The sequence below is a fragment of the Arvicola amphibius genome, chromosome 4, assembly GCF_903992535.2.
Source record: "Arvicola amphibius chromosome 4, mArvAmp1.2, whole genome shotgun sequence".
In the NCBI taxonomy this organism is placed as follows: domain Eukaryota; kingdom Metazoa; phylum Chordata; class Mammalia; order Rodentia; family Cricetidae; genus Arvicola; species Arvicola amphibius.
In genome coordinates, this window is record NC_052050.1 from 151,072,010 (window position 1) to 151,094,720 (window position 22,711).

The 22,711-nt window shown below is 41.5% G+C and overlaps 1 protein-coding gene across 1 annotated transcript in view; it reads left to right on the top strand.

Moving 5' to 3' along the window:
* Positions 1-22,711, top strand: part of Csmd1 (CUB and Sushi multiple domains 1) — a 1,175,551-nt gene that overhangs the window by 448,927 nt on the left and 703,913 nt on the right. The window contains exon 4 of the mRNA XM_042054928.1: positions 17,082-17,276. Within this exon, the coding sequence (XP_041910862.1) occupies positions 17,082-17,276 (195 nt within the window). The remainder of the gene's footprint in view (positions 1-17,081; positions 17,277-22,711) is intronic.

Consider the following 22,711-nt stretch of genomic DNA (forward strand, 5'->3'; position numbering starts at 1 on the left):
CTGTGCTTCTTTGATTTCCTTTCTAGTTGTGTGTGTATTTGTGGATGCACGGTGTGTGTGTGCCCACATGTGGGCATGTACACATGTGAGTGCTTTTGAGTGCTCAGGAATTCTTCAGAGTAAATCTTCCTGTTTAAAGGTCCAATGACCAGGGTGTAGACCCTACAGACTGGTTAAAATCACTTCTCCCGATCAGAGGAAGGAGACTCCTATAAGCACTTGCGGAGATGTATGACTGAGGATGTCTTGTCTCCCAAGGCGAGAATGGGAGGGAACAGTAGAGAGTTGAGCCTGCAGAACCCCAGCTCCTGTGTTTCTTTTCACACCGGTACCTCAGTGCAGGTCAGCAATAACCAAGTCAGATGCTGATAGCGTCTTGCATATCATAAAAGAATCGCTGGGATTGGCAAATAATTTTCAGTTCTCCTTTCCTTCTTCCTTAGAAGCCTAGCATCCTTCTCCTGCAAACCCAACCAAAAGATTATATTTCTGTTTTTTTTTTTCTAATGGTGAGAATGCTAAGAGGTTTCCTCTCTGTCTCTGTTCTTGATCCTCCAACTAAATGGCAGATGACAGGATCCACCGTGTCTCACGTGGAGGATTGGGTCCTTCAGACTAATACTACAGCTGGGCAGAAATGCCTGGGTTTTTCTGCAGACAACCAACTTACCATCATTTACCCCAACGTATCCAGGACAGCTACTGTCAAGATAGACCCTTCTAGTGTCCCATAACCTTCTATGTCTTAGAATCTTTCTTCTCCCTGGATACCTGCTGTGTGGATTATTCTAAAATCTCAGTTCTCTCCTTGCAGTTAGCAATGACAGGAATGGTAAGACATTCTTTCTCATCACACAGAGACTCATGTTCAAGGTCAAGACTTGTAGAAAGAAATCTATGTAGACGGGAATGCTAAAGGCAGAACCTTCGGGAGGGGAGATCCGGGTGAGAGTATTGCACACTTTAGGTCATCTGTTTATCTCTTTATTTAAAGACAGAAGTATTATTTATTTTATTCGACACTTGCATTCATAACATTCCTTCACTATCATTGATATATCGCATCACTTAAATCAATGAAACCAATCATATTCCACTCAGGCAGAGTCAGCTATGAATAGCGGCAGTGCTAAGCCCTCTCCCACAGATTCTGTTTAGTCTAAATTCTAACCAATAACTGGCCAGATTTGGCTTTCTGTGGACTGTACACAGACTTCCTGGTGGCCACGATGTTCCAGGTTCTCACTGATTACACTACCCAAAGCTGTGGCCCTTGTTCAGCATCTCTTCTCAGAGTTCTCCACCTTATCCTGTCCCGTTACTGTGGCCATGCGGCTTCCCTGAATGGTACTGATCGTTTCCATTCCTAGAGAATGCAAGAATCTCTCTGCCATGGAGATCGGAACCTTCGTTTATAGTCCACCCTGTGCCCTTTAGATGTTACTGACTGTTTCTCTCATACCCCCACCATAGTACATTTGCCTTCTGGAGGCCTATGGAAACCTGCCTGGGATTCACAGGGTTGGGAGTATGTGGGTGGATGGCTCTGTTACAAACTGCCCTGGAACATCTTGGATTCCATTTTCTTTACCATGCCTCTGTGTAGTAATGGGGAAATTGCTTGACTGGCCGAGAGCTGAGATCTTTCTAAGCATGAGGCAGTGACCATGTCAGGACGTTTTCCTGTGACACATTCTTGTCATGGTTGAAATCCATACCAGATGTGGACATAAATGCCCAACGTGGCTGATGATAAGTAAACTGCCTCACATTTGATGTATTATAATTCCAGAAAACTAGCTTCAAAGACATCCTCTGGTCAGTGGTTGATTCCACTGTCCCATGTATCCTGATCAAGGATAAAGGACGTCTGGGACCTATGGTGACCATAATCACCATTACCAGATGCTGGTAACCTTAAATTAGAGGTTAGACTATACAGATATTTGACATGATTGGATAAAAACTCCATGAAGTCCATTTACTTAGACCTGTTTCTGTCCACATCACAGATGCTCAGTGCTATCTTTGTCTGCCTTATCCTGTAGTCTGGGGCACACTGCTCCCAGGTGACCAGGAATTCTCAGTCATGCTCAATTATACCTTCTCTTCAACACCTGTGAAGCCCCATCACCACCATCAATTCTGTTTTTTTTTTTTTTATTTTTACTCAACCATTATGTACCCGCCTTCCTTGTTGACGTTTTTAAAATCCACTGGTATTCATCAGAAAACAACAATCAAATCATGCTCTTTGTGTGAGTGGACTGGACTCTAACGCCGCCGATGCCCTTCTCACTCCAGCTGAGTATCTCTGAGACAATTTAGAGACATTAGCGGCAATAGTGGTTGCTGTTTGGGTCACATTTCTCTGCACACTCAAAATTGCACTCGGTGCTGGTTTCCCGAGATGTAGAATTCCACCGACAGTCCATTCACCTCCAAACTGCGAGGGCTTTGAGTGCTGGAAAAGAGACTTCAGTCTTGTAGTCCCATTTAAGTAAATTATGCTACGGGATTGCATCTGCCCTTCAAGGCCATGACTGAATTGAGACACAAGGAAAAAATGCCTAACCTAGGTAATAATTGGATTTTATCTCCTTTTCCCTCCCTTTCTTCCTTCCTTCTCTTTCTTTTTTCCTTCCTTTCTTTCCTCTTTCCTTCCCTTCCTCCCTCCCTCCATCCTTTTTTCTTCCCTCCTTCCTTTCCTCCTTTCTTCCTTTCATCCTTCCCCTTTTTCTCTCTCTTGTTGGCTTCTTTCTTTCCTTCCTTGTCATCCCCTCCCCCCCCGCCCACCTCTAACTAAAGTTGCTGAACTCAGCGCAGTGCACTTCTCGGTAAAGTGAAGTCCACTTCAGCCACCCATGGGGTTGGTTTCTCATGTATGAGTCCCACTCCACCTGTGTGGCTCATTCTGCTTCACCAGGTAAGGCGTCCCTGTGGCTACAGCTGTGGGTCAGCGTAAGATGGGTGAGAGCATGGTTGGAAAGTGAACTGTGTAGTGTTTGAAGTCCCTCCTGAGATCCAGGACATTTCATCCTCATGAAGGTGGAATACCATGTCTGGGGAATGAATCTGGGACTGCAGCCATGGCCAGCCAGGGTCCTCCCAGCATAATATGTATGGTGCGGAATCTCCATAATGATAGTATCTTTTGAGATACGAAACCTAACCCCCACTTCTGATGAAAATGCTTCTCATAGATGCTCCATCTGGAATGTAGAGTCTTGGGCAATTTCTGAGTGTCGCCCTCCAGGATGCACCCCAACAGCACTGCCACAAGCCTGACCCGAGAGACACCCCTCAGGATAACAGGTACCCTCTGTGCACTATTTAGGCACAGTCCACGATCTGGAACCCCCAGACCATCATAAGATTGATTAAAGCAATTTCTACCTAGCAGACACTCTTCTAACAGGCGACTGGTGCCCTGAACATGCTTGTGGCTTGTGAGGTGCAGGTGTCTGAGAAAATGTCATAGTAAGAGGAGTGACAGGTAGGTCGACTGGCCTAAGAAACAACTGGGAAAGGCAAATGGCTCTGAGTTCTGAGGAGTTATCAGAACCAACCCCAAGATGGTTGTAAATGTATCCAATTAATGCATTAATAATAAGAAGCCAGAAATGGAAAGTTTCTGATACTTTTCAAGTCTCTTCAATACCTGAAAGAGTTCTAAATATTAGGACATGCATTAATAGTACAGAGATGATGAGCTGGGCCTTTCTGGTTACATGCTGTTTGGAATACATGCAAAGTGTTGGGGAACAACTGTAGGTGTCATGTCTTCTTCATGGAAAATGTAATATTTACTCCTGAGAGAATGGGATTGACCTCCTAGAGTAGACGTTAAAAAAGTCTAATGACTATAAAAGATAATCTTAGGAAAAATGCTATTTTTTCAATAATACATAAGTCAAAACTAGATTCAATTTTACAGATATCACAAATTAGGTCTGCTCTCTACTTACCATATATTTTGTTTGATATCACCATATTGAGGTATCCTTGGTGATCTAATCTAAACTTAAAATCCTCAACAGTTCAAACCGGATTCTTCTCTTTTGCATCAATATTTCTAGTGTACTGTTTTAGAAACTTCTGACTCAAAGGATGTTTTATTGATTCTTATATTCTGTCTTCTCACCCAGTTCCAGCATAAACATAATAAGGTCTATATCTCAACCCTAATTTCTACAAAAATATTTCATCTATCACAAGCCTGTAGTGTTAGCTGAGGACCCTGCATAAACGGAGCAACACACTCGAATGGTACCCTTCCATGTGCTCATGTTCCTAGTCTGTGTTGGCTGCCATGATCCTTAAGAATCAGACCTGTTTTCACACACCATTCTCATTCTTTTCTGCTTGCTCAAATCCTCCAGATGCGAATAGAAGAAAAGGCTTTGTGCCGTGCTGTGTGCAGAATGTGCTTTGCTGTCTCTCTCCATCCCTCCTTACTGCTCAGATACACAGCTGCACTGGGGCTTGTCCCTGATATACTTTGGGATGGTTGAAGTTAAATAAGTCACCCTCGTCCTTGAGCAGTGATCAGCTGGGCTGGCCCAGAGGTCAGGAGACTGGCGGGGTGGCTTTCTCCTCAGTCTGAACCCACTTAGCATTCATGTCAGAGAAAGTATCTCTCAGTATGGACATGTGCACCTTAAAGAACATATTTAATTCCATACTAACATGCATCATAGTGGTTTCCACTAAGCTCACTATAGTTTCACCGGGGCTCACGGGCACCACTCAGGGCTTCATCTGATTAGAAGAGAAGAGAATGGAATTTGTAAGTCAGCATAACTCTTGGCTCAAAAGACCTTCTATATCTAAGAGAAGTGCCCATTCTGAATTTAGTAATTTTACTTCATTTGTTCCCCAGAGTAAAAATGATCACACAATGTCCACACATTAGAGGCTAAGAGAAAGATAATTTTAAATTATTGAACAGCTTAGATAATTTCTATAAATTGAACCCACATTCAAATAACATTTAGATCATTTATTAATTAAAGCAACACCCTAGCCCTTTGTCTTGATGGAATCAAGAGCAAACAGTTGGCTGTAGGTCCTCAAAAAATTATGCAAATTAGACAATTCCACAAATGACAAGGAGCACAAGTCATAAGACAAAGATGTGGGTTTTGCTTTTTCCTTTTCCATGTTTGCATAAATCACGGTCTCCTTATTAGCTTTGAGTATTAAAAAAAAACTTTTTAAGTTAAAAAGATATGGAATTTTAGGTTTGCTTCATTGTAATGACCTACAATTAGTTATTAAGCTTAAAACACTCACACAGTGGGGGTCTATTCAGTGTCATATGGGGACCCAAAAAATACCTGCTACTTCCAAGTCAGTGAGTTAGACCACACTGTCTCCTTGCCAGCAGACTTAGGGGTCTGGAGTGGAAGCAGGAAGGCTGAGGGTGATGGCAGCTCACGGGAACTCAGGTCCTTCAGAGAAGCCGGTAAACAGACACAGCTTCTCTTTCCTTGGTGGGGTTGACATTCATTTTCAAAGGCCTTTCTCCAATTCCCCTTTACTATTTATACTTTTCAGTTTTCAAGCTCTGAGACAGAGGCCAGAAGCTACCTGCATCCACACCTTCTCTCTCGATTCCCACAGGTTTAGAATCTTCTCACTACTTGCTCCCTGTATAGGAAGGGAAATGGGAAACCGCCAGTAGCCGGCTAGCAAATGTCACCATTATTTCTTCCTGCCCCTTTGTCTGTTTTCTGTCCCGTTAATTGGCATTGCAGCTACATCAGAGCAAAGCCTGGCTGTAGAGGATGATGGAGACATAGCCTCCGCCCAGGAGTCTGCCTCTGATTCTCCACTTCCCAGTCCCCAGCATCTTTAAAGTGAAATTAGAATAACAGTGCCCCACTAGGAGCATGGGGATTATCCAGGATGACATATGTGAAGTGACCTTTTGATGTTTAGAGGTGAAGCTAGAAAATGCTCAATATTTTTTTTGTTCGTTTGTTTTGTCTTTTTGTTTGTTTGTTTGTTTTTCGAGACAGGGTTTCCCTGTAGTTTCTAGAGCCAGTCCTGGATCTAGCTCTTGTAGACCAGGCTGGCCTCAAACTCAGAGATGCACCTGCCTCTGCCTCCCGAGTGCTGGGATTAAAGGCATGTGCCACCACCGCCCGGCAATGCTCAATATTTTTATTCTGATTCTGTGTCATTTCTGTAAGGTGAAGAGGTGATTGTGTGCCTCTGCCTACGGATCATACAGAGTTAGGCAAACACTTGGCCTTCTGAGATTCCTGTTGGGCCTTGCTCACTTCGGTTTCATCTTCTCCGAATAGCCATCGGATGCCCTCCCTCCTCAACATGTCGTGCACTTCTTCGTATGGACAAAGCTCTTCATACATGACTGAGCAGGCTCTGGAGACAGTGTAATGTGAGTTGGTGTGACGGCTCTCTCCAGAGAGTAAACGTCCCAAAGTGATGGCCTTTAGACTGATCACGAATAAGGACTTGCAATGTAGAAAGAACTTCTTGGCAGGAAGCACATGAAAAACCATTGAGTGTTTGCAAACAGTTTTATGGAGAACAATGTCTTGTCTTCAATATCTGGCCAAACCCTCTCTTTTCTTCCTCCTCCTCCTTCTCCTCCTCTTCCTCCTCCTCTTCCTCCTCTTCCTCCTCCTCCTCCTCCTCATTTCTCTCTCTCTGTCCCTCTCTCACCCCTCCTTCTCTCTTTTCCCCTCCTTCATTCCCTCCCTTTCTCTCTCTCTCATTATCTGCTATTTCTTTTTTATTGTGGAAAAGCAATTCTAATGGCATGATTTACATCTGTTTTATAATCTTCACATCATATCTCCAAAATCCCCAACTTTTTAATGCCTCCCGGAACTCTGATACATGGTTCTGTTATTTTCCTTTGACCCAGCTACTTTCTAACATGTTCTTGGCCTCGGTTTTATGTGTTATTTACTTTGAATTGGGTGTGTGGAGTCACGCTAGCAGCCCACACCCTGACCGTCTCAACATCATCCTGTCAATTGTCAAGAGATCCCTTGGGAATCTATAGCCATGAATTGGTTCGACCTCTTCTCTTTGTTCTGTTTGTTTACTACAGTTGCTCGGCTGGAGTTTTGTATGTAGATGCTGTAGATTGTTGAAGCATTTTGCACTTTTATCTTGATGAAGTGAAGTGGCCCCCTGTATCCCTGATCATGTCTTTTGCACTAAGCTTTGTGTGTGTGTGTGTGTGTGTGTGTGTGTGTGTTAGTAGCACAGCTCCTATTCAGTTGATGCATGAAGCTGCTGCTCCTCCCGCTCTTCCGCATCATCCACTCATGTCTTTATGTTTAGAATGGAGATGTTGGATGCAGCATAGTCCTATGTGCTGTTCTAAATCTCTGCATTTTTAAACATTTATTTTATGTGTACATGTTAGTGCCTCCATGCATTACATGTACCAAGGGTAAGCAAGCCCAGGGAAGCCAGAAGAGGGCAATGGGTCGCCTGAAAATGGAATTACAGGTGTGTTTGAGCTTCCTGATAAGGGTCTGGGAAGTTGATCCAGGTGTTTTGGAGGAATACAGGTTCTTAGCCTTCAAGCAATCTCTGCAGTGCCGTCTCTGCTTCTCAACTGAGACAGCCATGGTGTTTGCCTTTCCTATGACTACCTACCGAGGCCATTGGATTAATACTTCTCCCTTTCTCCTTGATCTGTGTTGGCTACTCTCTTCAATTTCTTTCTTCATCTTTTCCTGTGGACTCTCAGCATACCTTTTCTGGTGGCATTGTGTCTCCTGTGCTGTCATCACCTGTGATTGCACTGTGTTGTTACTTTAAGACTGTTGTGTCTTTACCCTGTCTCTCTTCTCTACTGTGAGTTTGCCTAAATGGGATCTGCTTTGGTTTCTTTGCCTTTCTGTTTTTTTTTTTTTTTGTGTGTGTGTGTGTGTGTGTGTGTGTGTGTGTGTGTGTGTGTGTGTGTCATTATGTACTTTATTTTTTCGTGTGTTTGCAGCTTTTAGCAGAAACTGCTGGAAATTTATTTGTATGACTGCTAGATAGTTTGTATCATTCCCCAAATATTCTTAATCTGGTTTTGGGTGAGGCTGTGTTACTGCATATTTGGAACAGTAAATACCTTACAGCTCCTGTTTCTAAGACTGGATGGAGGTTGGGGCATAATGATAGAGTTTTTCCATGGGGTTTATTTCTGTGTGCCTCTGTATTTGTTGGGGGTTTTACCATGACTTTAACCTAGATTAATTTCTATGGCATATGTGATATGGACAGAAAAGCTGCACCTAGCTTCAGTTTCATGACACTCAGACAGCCTGCGTCTTTGCTCAGAAAAGATGCAGGTTCATGCGAGAATCGGCTAGTGTAATCAGTCCATGGTAACATTTTCCCATCATGTACACCAGCAAGTGTGCTTTCAGCCTGTTAGTCAGCATTGTGTCACTCTTACGTGACATACGAGAGACAAAATCTATAAAGAGGAAAGGGTTATTTTGGCTGATAGTTGTAGAAGTGTCTGTCTGTAGTTACCAAAGCCTGTGACTTTGAGCCAGCAGGAAGGAAGAATTTCATGGTGTGAGTGTGTGATGCAGGGAACCTGGTCACCCTCTAGAAGCTGAAGGAGCGGAGAGGTCTGCTGCCCAATAGCTCCTGAATCAAGGCTTCTCCCCAATAACTCACTTTTCTCTTCCTGGGGTCCACCCAAAGATTCCACCACCTCAGATAGTGCCATAGATCAAGCTTTAATGCATGGCCTCTTGGGGACACTTCTAGTATAAACTAGAGCAATGCCTCTTTCTTTCAAGATAGTTTGGTGTGTGTGTGTGTGTGTGTGTGTGTGTGTGTGTGGTATATGTGCTCTTTATCTTCAGATGCTTAGGAAAGTTTCCAACCACTGCTGAAAACTATCCTGAAATGCAATGCAAATTTCTGGTCACTTTCTTCCTGGTCTGTCTGCTGCTTTCAGAGCTACCACTGCTCAGTCCCTCCGCTGTGTTCATGCCCCATTAAACAAATTTACCTGGAAAGCTGGTGGCAAAATTATAAAATGCTGTGCATTAATTTTGATCTCATGTCTACATGAGAATGTGTGACAGTTATTCTGAATCTATATAATCTTGTTGTCAGAAGAAACTGTGGACGGCACTGTAGATTCAATAGCTTGTAGTCATCAATAAGAAAGACATTCCAGCGTAGTTCTGGCAAATGTTCTCTGCATCTACCTGCAACCCATACTTCTGTGTGACAAAAAACTTCAGAGAACCTCTCTGTGCCAGCATTTTCTCAGTAAACTGCTCATTATAGTAATACTAAATACCTACCTATCTATCTATCTATCATCTAATATACATATATATGCATGAAGATTTATCTCATAAAACAGCATAAAGTACATAGTGTGTTTCAAGTATTATCAGTTAATATTAGTCAAAAATAAATATGTGTTGATAATGAAGAATACACAGATTTTTAAAAATATTTTTTTAGTCTATTTAATAACTATATTCCATTTTAAAGGCCAGCCTGTTCTGAATTCCTTATATTTTTTCCATTTTTTTTCCATTTTCTTACCACCTGAATAATGCTTAACAATTAAGAACTGAGAGTTGTTGGAATACCCAGAGCAGCGTGCCAGCCAGTGAACCCTGCTAGCCACTGACAGAATCACATAAAGTTATGGTGGACTTTTCTTTGTATCAGACCTGGACCATTGTTCCACATCTCTGGACCAGAAACACAAGTGACTGACAACTCCAATGCCTGCAACGTCCTGTGCTGATTGGCTGGCCATCAGCCCTGACCTTAGCTATTCAGGCCATTCAGGGTTTACCTTTTCATTCTGATTTGACCAAATCTCACCCTTCTAGCTGGACATGCATATCTCTGTGGTTTCCACTTAGCTCTCAGGGGCTCTCAGGACCATCCATGGTGCTGCTACTTAGCTTACAGCCCCCTCCCTTGGCTGGAGAGAGATTCTGGGGTGAAAAAAATTGAGGACACACACTTCAGGAACCTCAACACGATTGTTAGCGTCTCCTCTTTTCTTGTCATAGAAGATCAGATTCCAGGTCTCAGCATCTGTAAACCTGACTTCTGGTACTCCTAAAGACCATGTAATCAGATTCCACTTATCTTTTGGAAAGGGTCAAAAGAAAGGGGTGAGAAACTTTCTCTTACCAACTGCCCACAGGCACACAACTCTGTGCCCTATCCTGTGTGGGCATTTGACGATTGTTTATTTACTAATTTATTTAATTGGCTCATGCTAAGAGGACACTATCAGGGAGGCAAGGTGTAAACAATATCTGCAGGGATCCTGATGCACCCAGTTTCAGGATAAGTACATTATTGATCTGGTTAGGCCTCATTCATTGTGCACAGCCTACCGAAAATGCCACCATTCCTGAAAGAATTTCAAATGCTACTTGCTAGCCTTGTGTCTCATTCATTAATGAATATTTTTTTTAATTTTTTTTATTTTTACTGAAGTTTTTTTTCTCTTTTTTTTCTCAATTATTTTTTATTAAAGATTTCCATCTCCTCCCCTCTGCCTCCCCCTTCCCTCCCCTCCCTTCACCCATACCCCCACTCCACCCCTCTCCAAGACAAAGAGCCATCAGGGTTCCCTTCACTATGTTAAGTCCAAGGTCCTCCCAGCTCCCCCTAAGTCCAGGAAGGTGAGCAACCAAACCGACAAGGCTCACAGTGAGCCCGTCCAAGCTGTAGAGTTCATGTTCATTGCCGTTGTCCTTGGTTTCTCAGTCCTCCTCCACCGTCAGCCACATTCAAAGAGTCCGATTTGGTCCCCTGATCCATCAGTCCCATTCCAACTGGACTTGGTGGTCTCCCTTTAGATCTGTCCCACCGTCTCAATGGGTAAACGCACTCCTCACGGTCCTGACTTCCTTGCTCATGATCTCCCTCCTTTTGCTCCTCATCAGGACCTTGGGAGGTCAGTCCGGTGCTCCTATGTGGGGCTCTGTCATTTTCTCAAGATGTTTTATTAGCTGAGTAGGCTAAACAATAAAAGTGAATTTTCTTGAAGCTTTACAGTCTGATCAAGGTATCTGTATGTTTGGTTTCTTCTGAAGTCTGGCTTTGGATTGAAGATGTCAGTCTTCTGTCTATGTCCTCGGATGGTTGTCTATGTAGTTGGTGTCCTATTTATCTTCTTCTAATGAGGATGTTTGTTGTAGGAGGCCACTTGCTTGTTCCTGGATGCCCAGACAATAATGGCGGGTTTTCATATACTATCATACGTTCACTTTTCTTTTGGAAAGGGATTTAATATGACATCCATTTAATCTCTTAAACAGTTGGGTTAAAGGTGTGATGTGCTAGCCAATTAAGTCACTGAGTTGTGACCATATGCCCTTGCCAAATCTGAAGCCTTGCCAAGAGAAATTCCGCAGCATAATTAGAGTGACAACCCATGTTCCCAGCCCTGGGTGGTAACTACCCTGATGTCTGATGGAACCTGCCCTGGGAGCTAAAACTTTGCCTGCAGTTTACACTGCCTTTAAGCCTTAATATTTAAGGAGATCCTTTCGTATGGCCTAATGCCTGCTCTGTGCAGAATTCTCATGCTTTCTTAGGCTCCCTATGGGCCAGGGGTCGCTTTATCCAAGCAAGGATTGAAGAAGATTAAATAAAGAGGTCAGTAAACTCAGTAAGAGTTTGCTAAAGGGTTACTGTGCACTTGTCCCTGCAGGAGATGTGAGAAGGCTTTTCCCCAACGTCAGGGAAAGTGTCCAAAAGAATAGTTTAAGCCAACTGGCGGAAATAATAATTGGGTTGAATGTAGCTGATTTTAATTTTGTTTTCTTCAGACCTGAGATTTCTCTGTATTGGCAACTTTTCTCCATCTGAGCCTTGGATATTTGCACAGATTAGTTATCATTAATCTATTTTTCACAATCCACAACTTTTATGAGCTTGGCAATGGCTTAATAATATGAACTTTTTTCATTTTCGTTGTTTGTAGCCAGAAATAAATTTTCTATTAGATCTTTTTTTTTTTTTTGATTGTTGACATTACTTCTCCCAAAATTTGAGAAACCTAAAAGCATCCTAGCACTGGAGAGATGACTCAGTGTTCAGAGCCTTGAGTGACCTTCTCAGAGGGCCTGGGCACTCAGTTCCCAGCACCCACACTGTAGGTCACAGCCACCTGTTATTCCAGCTCCAGGAGATACAATCCCCTCTTCTGCCCTTCTTTGCTCTGCTAGCACATGGCTCACAGACAAGTGGGCACAGTCAATAAGTTAATAAATAAGGAAATGCTTAAAATTAAGTACTTAAAAATAAAACAAAGTTAGCTGAAAATAAGTATTCTCAAACACTAAGTCCCAAATGTATAAATTTGTGCTAATTATATGAGTTAGATTTCAATCATTCTAGTTATAATACTGTAAAATTATTTAATTCATTTTAATACTTTGATGCCTAGGTGTGTGTGTGTGTGTGTGTGTGTGTGTGTGTGTGTGTGTGTGTGTGTGTGTGTAGTACTGGAATGAATCAATTTAAAGTTATGTATTGTCAATGGATTCGGTATTTCAAATATAATATTCTATCCAATTAATTTTATTTTTAATTTATGTGTGTAAGTGTTTTGTTTGTATGTATGACTGTACCACATGAATATCTGATGCTCATGGAGCCTAAAACAGAGGGTCAAACCTCCAGAAACTTTAGTAACAGATGCTCGTGAGCCACTCTGTGAATGCTAAGATCCAACTCAGGTCCTCTGCAAGAGCAGCAAGTGCTCTTAACCACTGAGCCATTTTTCCAGCATTCCAATTTTTTCTTAAAACTTTTTTTGTGTTTTCACAAAGCCAGTGAGGAATGTGGTCCTCAGACTGAGGACATGTTCTCTGCGTTATTATAGATTGAGAATTGTACTCTGCATTATTATAGACTGAGAACATGTACTCCGTGTTCTGCCAGTTGTTGGATTTGTCGTTTATCTGAGCTACTATATGCTAAGCAAGAGCCTGCCGGGGTCCTGTCTTTATTCTAGACACGTTATACAGAGACACCATAAGTCTTTCCCCCCTTGTCAATCAATTTACACCTAGCAGAACCACTCTCGGCTGCTTACAATCATGCTCATAATTGGGTCAGAAGGAACAGATACTTGGAGTCTGAAATATCCACCCCAGTCTTCACACCTGCTCTGCAAAACAAGCCCTGATGAGTCATTCTCACTGAATAAAGAGCGACTAAGAATTACAGAAGAGACCCGAGGCCACTTTCATCTCCCACACTCCCTGTCCTTTGAAACGGTGTCCTACCTCACAAACATGGTGCTTGATGTGCAGTTTTTGAATTCTGCTATAATCAAGTTTCAAGGTGTTAAGGTGAAGGTGACCCCCATCAGCAGGAACAAAGAGGGTGGTGTTGAAGGGGCTCCAGAAGTAGCGCATGCCAATCTTCCTGCATGACAACCAGACTCCACATGTGCCAATGGTGTTCAGTTTACCCACAAGAACTCCCTGGATCCACAGGCAGCAATGGTTACATACACACCACCCCTATATCCTTGACACCAGCCCTCAACCCCACCCACAGATATTATATATATATGTGTGTGTGTGTGTATTCATGCATGTATTATATATTATTCATATATATTTATATATAATATGTAATATGCGTTATATAATACATATGCAAATACATATGTGTAATATATGTATACCTATATGTATATGCATGTGTGTATATATGTATGTATATAAGAACTTTGAGCTTGTGAAGTATGTGCACATTCCCAAATCTTCTTCCCTCTCCCTTCTTCAGTGAAGAATTGTGATACATCAACTTTTTTTGTACAATAGACAACAAAAGTATCTATATCAAAGTGCATTTGAAAAACAATTTTTTGTTTTCTTCTGTTTTGTTTTTGAGACAAGGTATCTCTCAGCCCTGGCTATGTTGGAACTTACTTTGTAGACCAGGCTGGCCTCGAACTCACAGAGATCCTTTTGCCTCTGTCCCCTGAGTGCTGGGATTAAATGAGTGTGACACCACACCTGGTTGAAAAACTATTTCCACAGTATTACCTAGGCAAGCATTTAACAGACTGCATTCAACTACAGAGTGCATCTGTCGGTTGCCTGCTTAGGACAGCAATGCCAGTTGTAGTTCTCCTGAGTAGATCAGAAACATTAATATATTTACATTGATAACACTTGTTGTTGGGGAAACAATTCATCTGGACACAGTTGATGAGTAAATAAATATGTGACTTCTTGCAAGAAGTACTATTAGGAGCTAATTAAACAATAATTATCTTAGCAGTAAACCTCATACTCCAACTTGTGTCTCTGTGCCCAGCTGGATTCATATGTTCTGAGTCCTCCAGGCTCAGGAGCACTGAGTGGGAACAAAAGACAAAATAGTGTTAATTTGATGGCCAGAGTATAGGCACCACATGTTCTCTCTTCACTAAAAACCATCGTCATCCTTATCATCATCATGTGTATGCATGCACTCATCAAGCACACATGTGGAGGTCAGAGGATACCTTCCTGGAGTCTGTTCTCTACTTCTGCCTCCATTTGTATCCCAGGGGTTTGACTTGGCTCCTTAAGCTTATAGGACAAGTGCTTTTACCTGGTAATCCTTCTCACCATCCAACCCCTCATTTTTTTTACCCACTCATTGGGTAGTGCACACCTGGACTGCTTCTGTTTCTTGGTTGGAAGCTGTGAATACCACTGCAGTAGAGGAGGATGTGGAGGAGATTCCTGACATGTCCTTACCTCATCCTCTGTGTTCAGTGGCGCCACTGCTGGATTCCCTGGTGATTCTAGATTTTTTTCATGGCTTTTACTACAGTGATTTCATTCATTCACATCCATACCCATAGTGGGTAAAAGTGTTCATTTTGCCAGGTGGTGGTGGCACACACCTTTAATCCCAGCACTTTGAAGGCAGAGAGAGGCAGGAGGGTCTCTGAATTCGAGGCCAGCCTGGTCTTCAGAGTGAGTTCCAAGACATCCAGGGCTACACAAAGAAACCCTGTCTCAACAAACAAATGAACAAACAAGCAAACAAAAGAGTGTTCATTCCTATGCCTCCTCCTTGTAGGGGTTATTATTCTCTCTTCATAGGAATCCTTTGACCTCAATAAGGTGATGTCACACTATGGTTTCAACTTACAGTTCTGCAATGACTGAGGTTATATATTTTCTTCTAATACTTTTTTTTTTTTTTTTTTGGTTTTTCGAGACAGGGTTTCTCTGTAGCTTTGGAGCCTGTCCTGGAACTAGCTCTTGTAGACCAGGCTGGTCTCGAACTCACAGAGGATCCGCCTGCCTCTGCCTCCCGAGTGCTGGGATTAAAGGCGTGCGCCACCACCGCCCGGCTCTTCTAATACTTCTTAACCATAAAAGCATAAAAACGTCAACTCATAATACCCTTTCTGTGAAGAATGACAAAATGGACAACTGACTTATCTATTTTATCTAAACTTCCAAACATTTTATGGAAACTGCTTAATTAAATGTACACTACAGTATTTGTAAGTAGTGACTTCATTTCCATGAAGACAATATTAACCACCTATGAACTCAAATTTGTTCTCTAAATATTTCTGGATGGCATAATTAATGCATTATTTAAAAATGTAATAATATATAGACATGCCTATAAAATCTCTAAGAACCACTCTTCCTACACACACACACACACACACACACACACATACACACGTGTGCGCGCGCAAAAGTATGAAACAAACACTCAGAAAATAACTTATTCTTTTGGAAAGTGGTTTTTATTTGAAAAAACTTTATAAAATAGTACGTTTCTTGGACTACTTGACAATTTCATAGAAACTGCTGACTTTCTGGTAGGATGCTGAGTGTAGAGCAAAAATACGAACACATTTGTCTTTCATCCCGACAGCTGAGTGACGGATCAATTCCGTCCCAAATTGTGTCCTTTGACCAGGGATCTCATCACACTGAGAGTCCCCTATGGAGGTAGATGAGATGAGGATCTTTGAAGGTGACAAGAAAGTTCCAGAACAAACAGAATCAGGAGCCCAACTTTGAACTGCAGATCATTATAGTACTCGGCTTAGCAACGCAAATGGAGAAAAGCCCGCTGTGAATGCCTGGTAAACAGACCCTAGGGCTGAGCAGCACGATTTCTCAAGTGAAATTCTTTTACTTATCCTTTAGCACAAATCTTCTCCATGAAACATGGATTGGGTACAGACTAGTGCTGTGCATCAGGAGTGCACAGCTGCTGAGGTCTGAAAACAAATATGCATTTGATACTGTTTAGTGGTATGTAACAGACATGGCACTGATGCTAAGGTCTGAGGATAAACGTGCATTCAGTACTGGTTACTGGTGTGCAGCAGGTGTGGTGCTGATGCTGAGGATAAATACACATCAGAGACTGGTTAATGATGTGTGTCAGGTGTGGTGCTGATGCTGAGGTCTAAGAATAAACATGTATTGGATACTGTTTAGTGGTGTGTATTGGGTGTGGTGCTGATGCTGAGGTCTGAGAACAAACATGCATCCAATACTAATTAATGGTATGTGTCAGTTATGGTACTGATGCTGAAGCCTGGGAATTTATATGGATTGGTATTTATGATATGTAAGGGTACTGCTGCCAAGGTCTAAAGATAAACATAGATTAGATATCAATTAATGTTTCATATAAGGCAGGTTAGTAATAATGATGTCTGAGGTAAAATCCACAAAGGCATGCATCCATGTCCCAGCTGTGACTTTATTTCCTCAACTTGTTGGCTCTTCCTATATAGTGTGAAATCTTATTATTACCAAAATAATCTAGGTCTTTTTTGTAAGACAGTATGTTAATACAACTGTAGTTTCATCTTTTAACCAAAAGCATTTATTTGCACTTTTCAAACACCATTATAAAAATGTGTCACGGCAGATATTCTAAACCCCAAACACATCCTCTGTTTAGCTCTTAAGCATGCTGAATTATTTTTCTACTGCAGAGATTTACTAATTTTAATAGTTCAAATGTAATGCTTAGTTTATGAAACAAATCCATCTCCACAGAACATTTTCTTTAACCCCTTTTTCTCCTTCCCACAGTCTTACCCAGCCACACGTGTGGAAACCCTGGGGAAATATTGAAAGGAGTCCTCCACGGAACAAGGTTCAACATCGGCGACAAGATCAGATACAGCTGTCTCTCTGGCTACATCTTGGAAGGTCACTCCATTCTGACTTGCATTGTCAGCCCTGGCAATGGCGCTTCCTGGGACTTCCCAGCTCCTTTCTGCAGAGGTAGGTTTGCCTCCTCCTGTGCACCTGAGAAGGGAAGCCTGAACCTAGCAAGCAACTTGGTAGCTCACATTAGTAACTTTACACCCACTTAAAGAGGGCAGTATTGGAAAGGGTGGCCCTTCGTCAACCCTGCTTTCCAAGGAAGTAAGAAACAGCTTGGAGGAAACCTTGTTAGGACCCTAGTTGTATCAGCAAGTTAGACACGCTGTTGGACCTCAAATACCCATTCGGTCTCCTATCCCCTTAACAGGATTTACACATTTAGTTCATAGAGTTCCCTTTGCCACAGTATCCTGATAGGCTATAAATTTATAGTCTCCTTATTCTTCTATCTTTTTCTTTATTGTTTTTCCCTCTGTAGCCTCACATTCCTGGGAGCTATAATTTCAGGTGTGAGCCACTATTCCTGGCTGTTTAAAAATCAGATTCCATGTTTCCTTGTTTAACCCTTCTACATTAAAACAAATTAAAGATAATTAGACAATTCCATCTCACCCTCTAAAAGCTCTTCCAACACTCCAGCACTTGGAATGAGGCAACCATGGTGGAATGGACTATGACCTTGAGTCCATTCAGGGTGGATGCCTTTTCCCAGTTTCTAGAATGTTCAGCCTCTGTGGTAGGATTATTTTACTACTATTGTTGTTGAGGATGCATGTATCAAATCTTGGGTTCTGGGTTCTTAAGAGAGATTCATCTTGCTGGTGTAGAAATAAAAGGCCAGGTAAATACTAATTGCATTTTTAATGAGATGTCCTAAAAGCAACTAAACAGTCCCTGTGGTGTGAATCTCATACCCACCCACCAGTGGAGCTGTTACCACTCATGCATCAAATAATACAAGAGAAGATTGCTGGATATGGTGACTCACCCTGGTGATCTTGGCACTTGGAAGACTGAGACAGGGGTATCAGGAGTTCATAGTCGTCATCTGCTACATAGGGAGTTTGACATTAGATTGGGCTATAAGAGACTACTGTCTCAAAAATAAATAAGAAAATAACAAAACAAAAGTTTAATTAATCCAATCTGACTTTATATCTGTGCTACTCTGCCAAGCACTATATCAATACACTTATATTTTAATGTGTCTTCTTGCCTGGATCTTCTGCTGTCCTGTGTTGGTGTTTGGTGAGCTCTCTGTGATGCTCATGATTTTGTGATGATAGATCCCTAGCTCTGTAACTAGGAATGGTCAGATACTATGTCAGAGGACTTCATCCTCATTGAATCCCCAACACAAGGGGTGACATTAGATTTATGTCACAGGGTGGAATCTGAAGAGGCCAGGTAGGAAAGGGTCTAGTCTCAGGTAAAAGTTTAGAAACCCTAACCGGGGCTTAGCACATTTAACATATTATTTTCTTATTCCTGGAAAAACTCTGTTTTCTCTCCCATGTTTCTATCAATCTTCCCCAATTGCTCATTTTCTCTGAGTGTTCCTGGAGATAATCATACCCTGCTTGATGCTCTTGCTGCAAGTCCTTAGCTCCATTTTTCTGTTGTCACAAAGGGAGTGTCCTCATCATCCAGAGCCTGGATTCCTTTCCCCTGGCTTTTCCACAATTCTTTTGAATAGTTAACCCATTTGAAAGACAGTGATCAACTCCTTTGAAAGACAGTACTGTTGGGATGTCCCCGAGTGCCCTTCTTTTTTCTCCTCCCTTCCAACTGTGGTTGCCTGTCACTGGATGACCTGGAAGCTACTAAGTTGCTCATTGAGTCATTTTCTGCATCCTGTTGACCTCAAGCTTTATTATTTCCTCCAAACTATTTTTTCTGCCTTCCATTTCAACCATTTTATATTCAATGAATATAAAAACAAAGTTGAAGTGCCTATTTTATTTATTTTGTATTGTAAATTAATGACTAAAGACTACTCCTGCAACAGACTGTAACCTCCAGGACATAATCTCAGCCTTGAGAATGAAGAGTTAGAACATCCTTGTTTTCTTTCTGCATGAAAACTTGTTTAACCCATTGGAATTTTTCTCCTTATATCCTTTTTCTCATATTCTCTTTATGCATCTTTCTTTTCAATATAAGAAAAAAGATAAAGGGCCCTTTTCTTAAGATAAAGGTCTTTACAATTCTGTAGCTATATATTTTATACAGTTGAAGTCGGTATAACAACCTTTCAATAAATCTTTCTTGTTCTTTAATCAAGTTTTATTAGGTCCTAACTATGCCAAGGAAAGCACATTCTTCAATGTCAGAGGTTAATGCAGTTATATTTATACTTTTCCTTTTCTAATTCATGACCTGGTAAGAATTCAAAGTTTCAAAGTTTATAAAATAAAATAATTTGAGAGACACACTACTTCTTATTGACTGAAATAACTCAATAATAAAGAAAAAGTCAATGGTCTAATGTTGATGAATGTGTGGCCGTAACATCTCCAGAAGCCACACACACACACACACACACACACACACAAATCTCAGCAGTGTGTGTGAGCTGACTTTTAAAAATGAAATGAGTATCTTTTCTGATTCCCAAAAGTTCTGGTTATTTAGTTCCAGCAAGTGTTGGAGACTCCTTCCTGGCAGCTTCACTACCAGTAACACCACAGTATTGGGTCACATGACCTCTGGCTAGCATGATACAATTTTATTTTCCCTTTCCAGCACAAGTGTCGAACTGACACAGTAGCACCTAAGTATGTGTAACATATAGAGTTATGGGATGCTCATCACAGTAACATCTGTAGTTATAACTTTGCAGGTTTGGCAAATGATAAAGTAGGGATCACAGCAGCTTGGAAGGAGCAGCTCTTCAGAACATGAGCTCAGTGTTCTGCCCTAGGAGCCATCTTCCAACTTCATCACATTCCTCAAGTTTTAACCCATCTCAAGTTTTAACCCGTCTCCTCTCGTCCATCATCAGCATCTTCATTCATCACCACTGACAGGCAGACCATTCCACTCTGCATAAAATGGTGTGTCTTCAGAGGAGAGAAGTAAAGGTAGCCACAAGACTCCAGAGGCAGTCCGGAAAGGCCACTGTCACCTGTCAATCAAATGCCTTCATAACTTGCCTTGTTTTCCCTCTTGCATAACTTATTCAACATAATGTTAGGTGCTGCTGGATCCAGCATACTTTGAGCTCATGAACCCTGTAAGAAAAATAAAGGTTTCAAGTCCAAAGCAAAATATATTGTGAAGTATGAAGCATCAAAGACAGCCCTGGCTGTCCAGATGGGTCCAGGATTAGACAAGAGAGAAGGAAGTAGACAAAGGCATTGCTCATAAAATCATTCATAGGAAGTAAACCAGGTAGATACCATGCTTGCAAGAAGTAGGCTCTTATTCTTTCATCATGGCCTCCTCCTACATGTGTGCTCACCTAGGCAATGCATGGACACCAGGGGACTTGATGGCTATCACGCTTATGCCACATCTCAGCTGTTGAAAATTGCTACAGAGAAACAAGCCACCCAACTATCTCTCTCAGGAAGTTGATAACGTTTTCCTTAGTTATGGACACGTGTGATGGGTTTTTCTGGGTGGCATTGATGCTTTTATGAGGATACTCAATCCTTGCTAGAGTAAATGTGTTAATTCACTTCCTTGGACAACCACCACCTGTCATCCATCATGTGGGAGAATCCACCTTCCCTGCATCCTCACCACCAATTATTTACATGTTTATTTGTATTTATTTACATGTTTATTTGTATTTATTTACATGTTTATTTGTATTTATTTGCTCACACCATCTTTCCATAGCAGTTATTCTAAGTGAGGTGAAATTAACCTGCTTGTAGTTCATATTTGTGTTTCTTGAGTGGCTGGCTAGTGGTGTAGTCTGTAATGGGAAATGTCCATTGAAATCAGCAGCTCAGCTTCAACTTTATCATTTTGGTCATTATTGTTGTCGCAGTTTTCTGTGATTTGAGTGATGTACGGATTCTGATCGTTTTTCCCATCTCACTTGGATGCTGTCGAGGAAACATCCCTTGTTCTTCAGAACACCTCACTTTAATGTTTGCCTTCCCATGTAGAAGTTTCACATATGATAGCCCACCTATCCACTTCTGTGGGTGTTGCCTGTGATTTGGGGATCTTATCACAAGTATCTTGGCCATTGCTCTGTTTCCCTCCAGAAGTTTCACCATTTCCCATTTTACCTTTAGGTTTTGTACCAGTTTCCCTGAATTCATGTTCTCAAGTATACTCTTGAGAATACAGCTCAGTGATGTGCTGTGCCCACCCCCCACGTTCTTCTCTCTTGTGAGAGCCAAAGCACAGGAGATGCCAGAGCAAAGGGAAGTTGTTATCCACAAAAATGCCACTGAGGGTGATTGAGAGATAGCTCGTGGGGAAGAGCATGGGCCACTCTAGCAGAAGACCTGAGTTTGGTTTCCCGTGTCACATAGTTGCTCCAGCTGCATATAATTCCAGTTCCAGGGGCTCTGTCTTTTTTGGATAGTGTGTGTACATATGTGGTATACATATACTTGTGCAGGCTTACAGGTATACACATAAATAAAAACAAATGCATCTTTTAAGATGCTTTTGGAAGCCGGGTGGTGGTGGAGCACATCTTTAATCCCAGCACTTGGGAGGCATAGTTAGGCAGATGGATCTTCATGAGTTCAAGGCCAGCCTGGTCTATGAAGTGAGTTCCAGGACAGGTTCCAGAGCTGCAGAAAAACCCTGTGTCAAAAATAAAACAAAACAAAAAAGATGCTATTGAAAATATACTTATATACATCTATAAATAATTGATAGATAGGTGATAGATAGGTAAGTAGGTAGATATATGTTAGACAGATGATAGATGTATAGATAGATAGGTGATAGATAATAGGTAGATAGATGAATAGACAATAGATAGATCAATGATAGATGATAGAAAGATAGATGATAGATAGATAGATAGATAGATAGATAGATAGATAGATAGATAGATAGATAATACACAGACTGATGAACTTTCTCTTAATAGTCTCCCAAATTAGGCAGAGATATTTGCCATGTCATGTCCCTGGCAAGGATGGCTGATGTGGCTTATCAAAAGGACTGATAACAGCTGGTATCAAGCTGGTGTTAGAGACACAGAGATCACAAGACAGTGTTTGGCAGTGGACTCAGAGGAACTTCAGTGACTCACATCAACATTGCTCAGGATGCAGGTGGCTGCCTCGGTGTGTGGAGCAGCCTGTCCACTGACCACGCACTGCCTTTACATGGAGGAGAGACCCTACTCTGGACAGAGTTCTTTTGCCAAAGAAACAGATGAAATGCATTTGAATAACAGATTCTATTATTCTAAAACATCCAAGAATTTATCACTGGGTGGCACAGTCAATATTAATGACTAATGGGATATTTTTAGTTCTTTATTTTAATTTCAAAACCTAGTATATATTTTACAATGAACACATATCTCTATACACTCTATACAAGATATGATAACTACATTTCAAGTT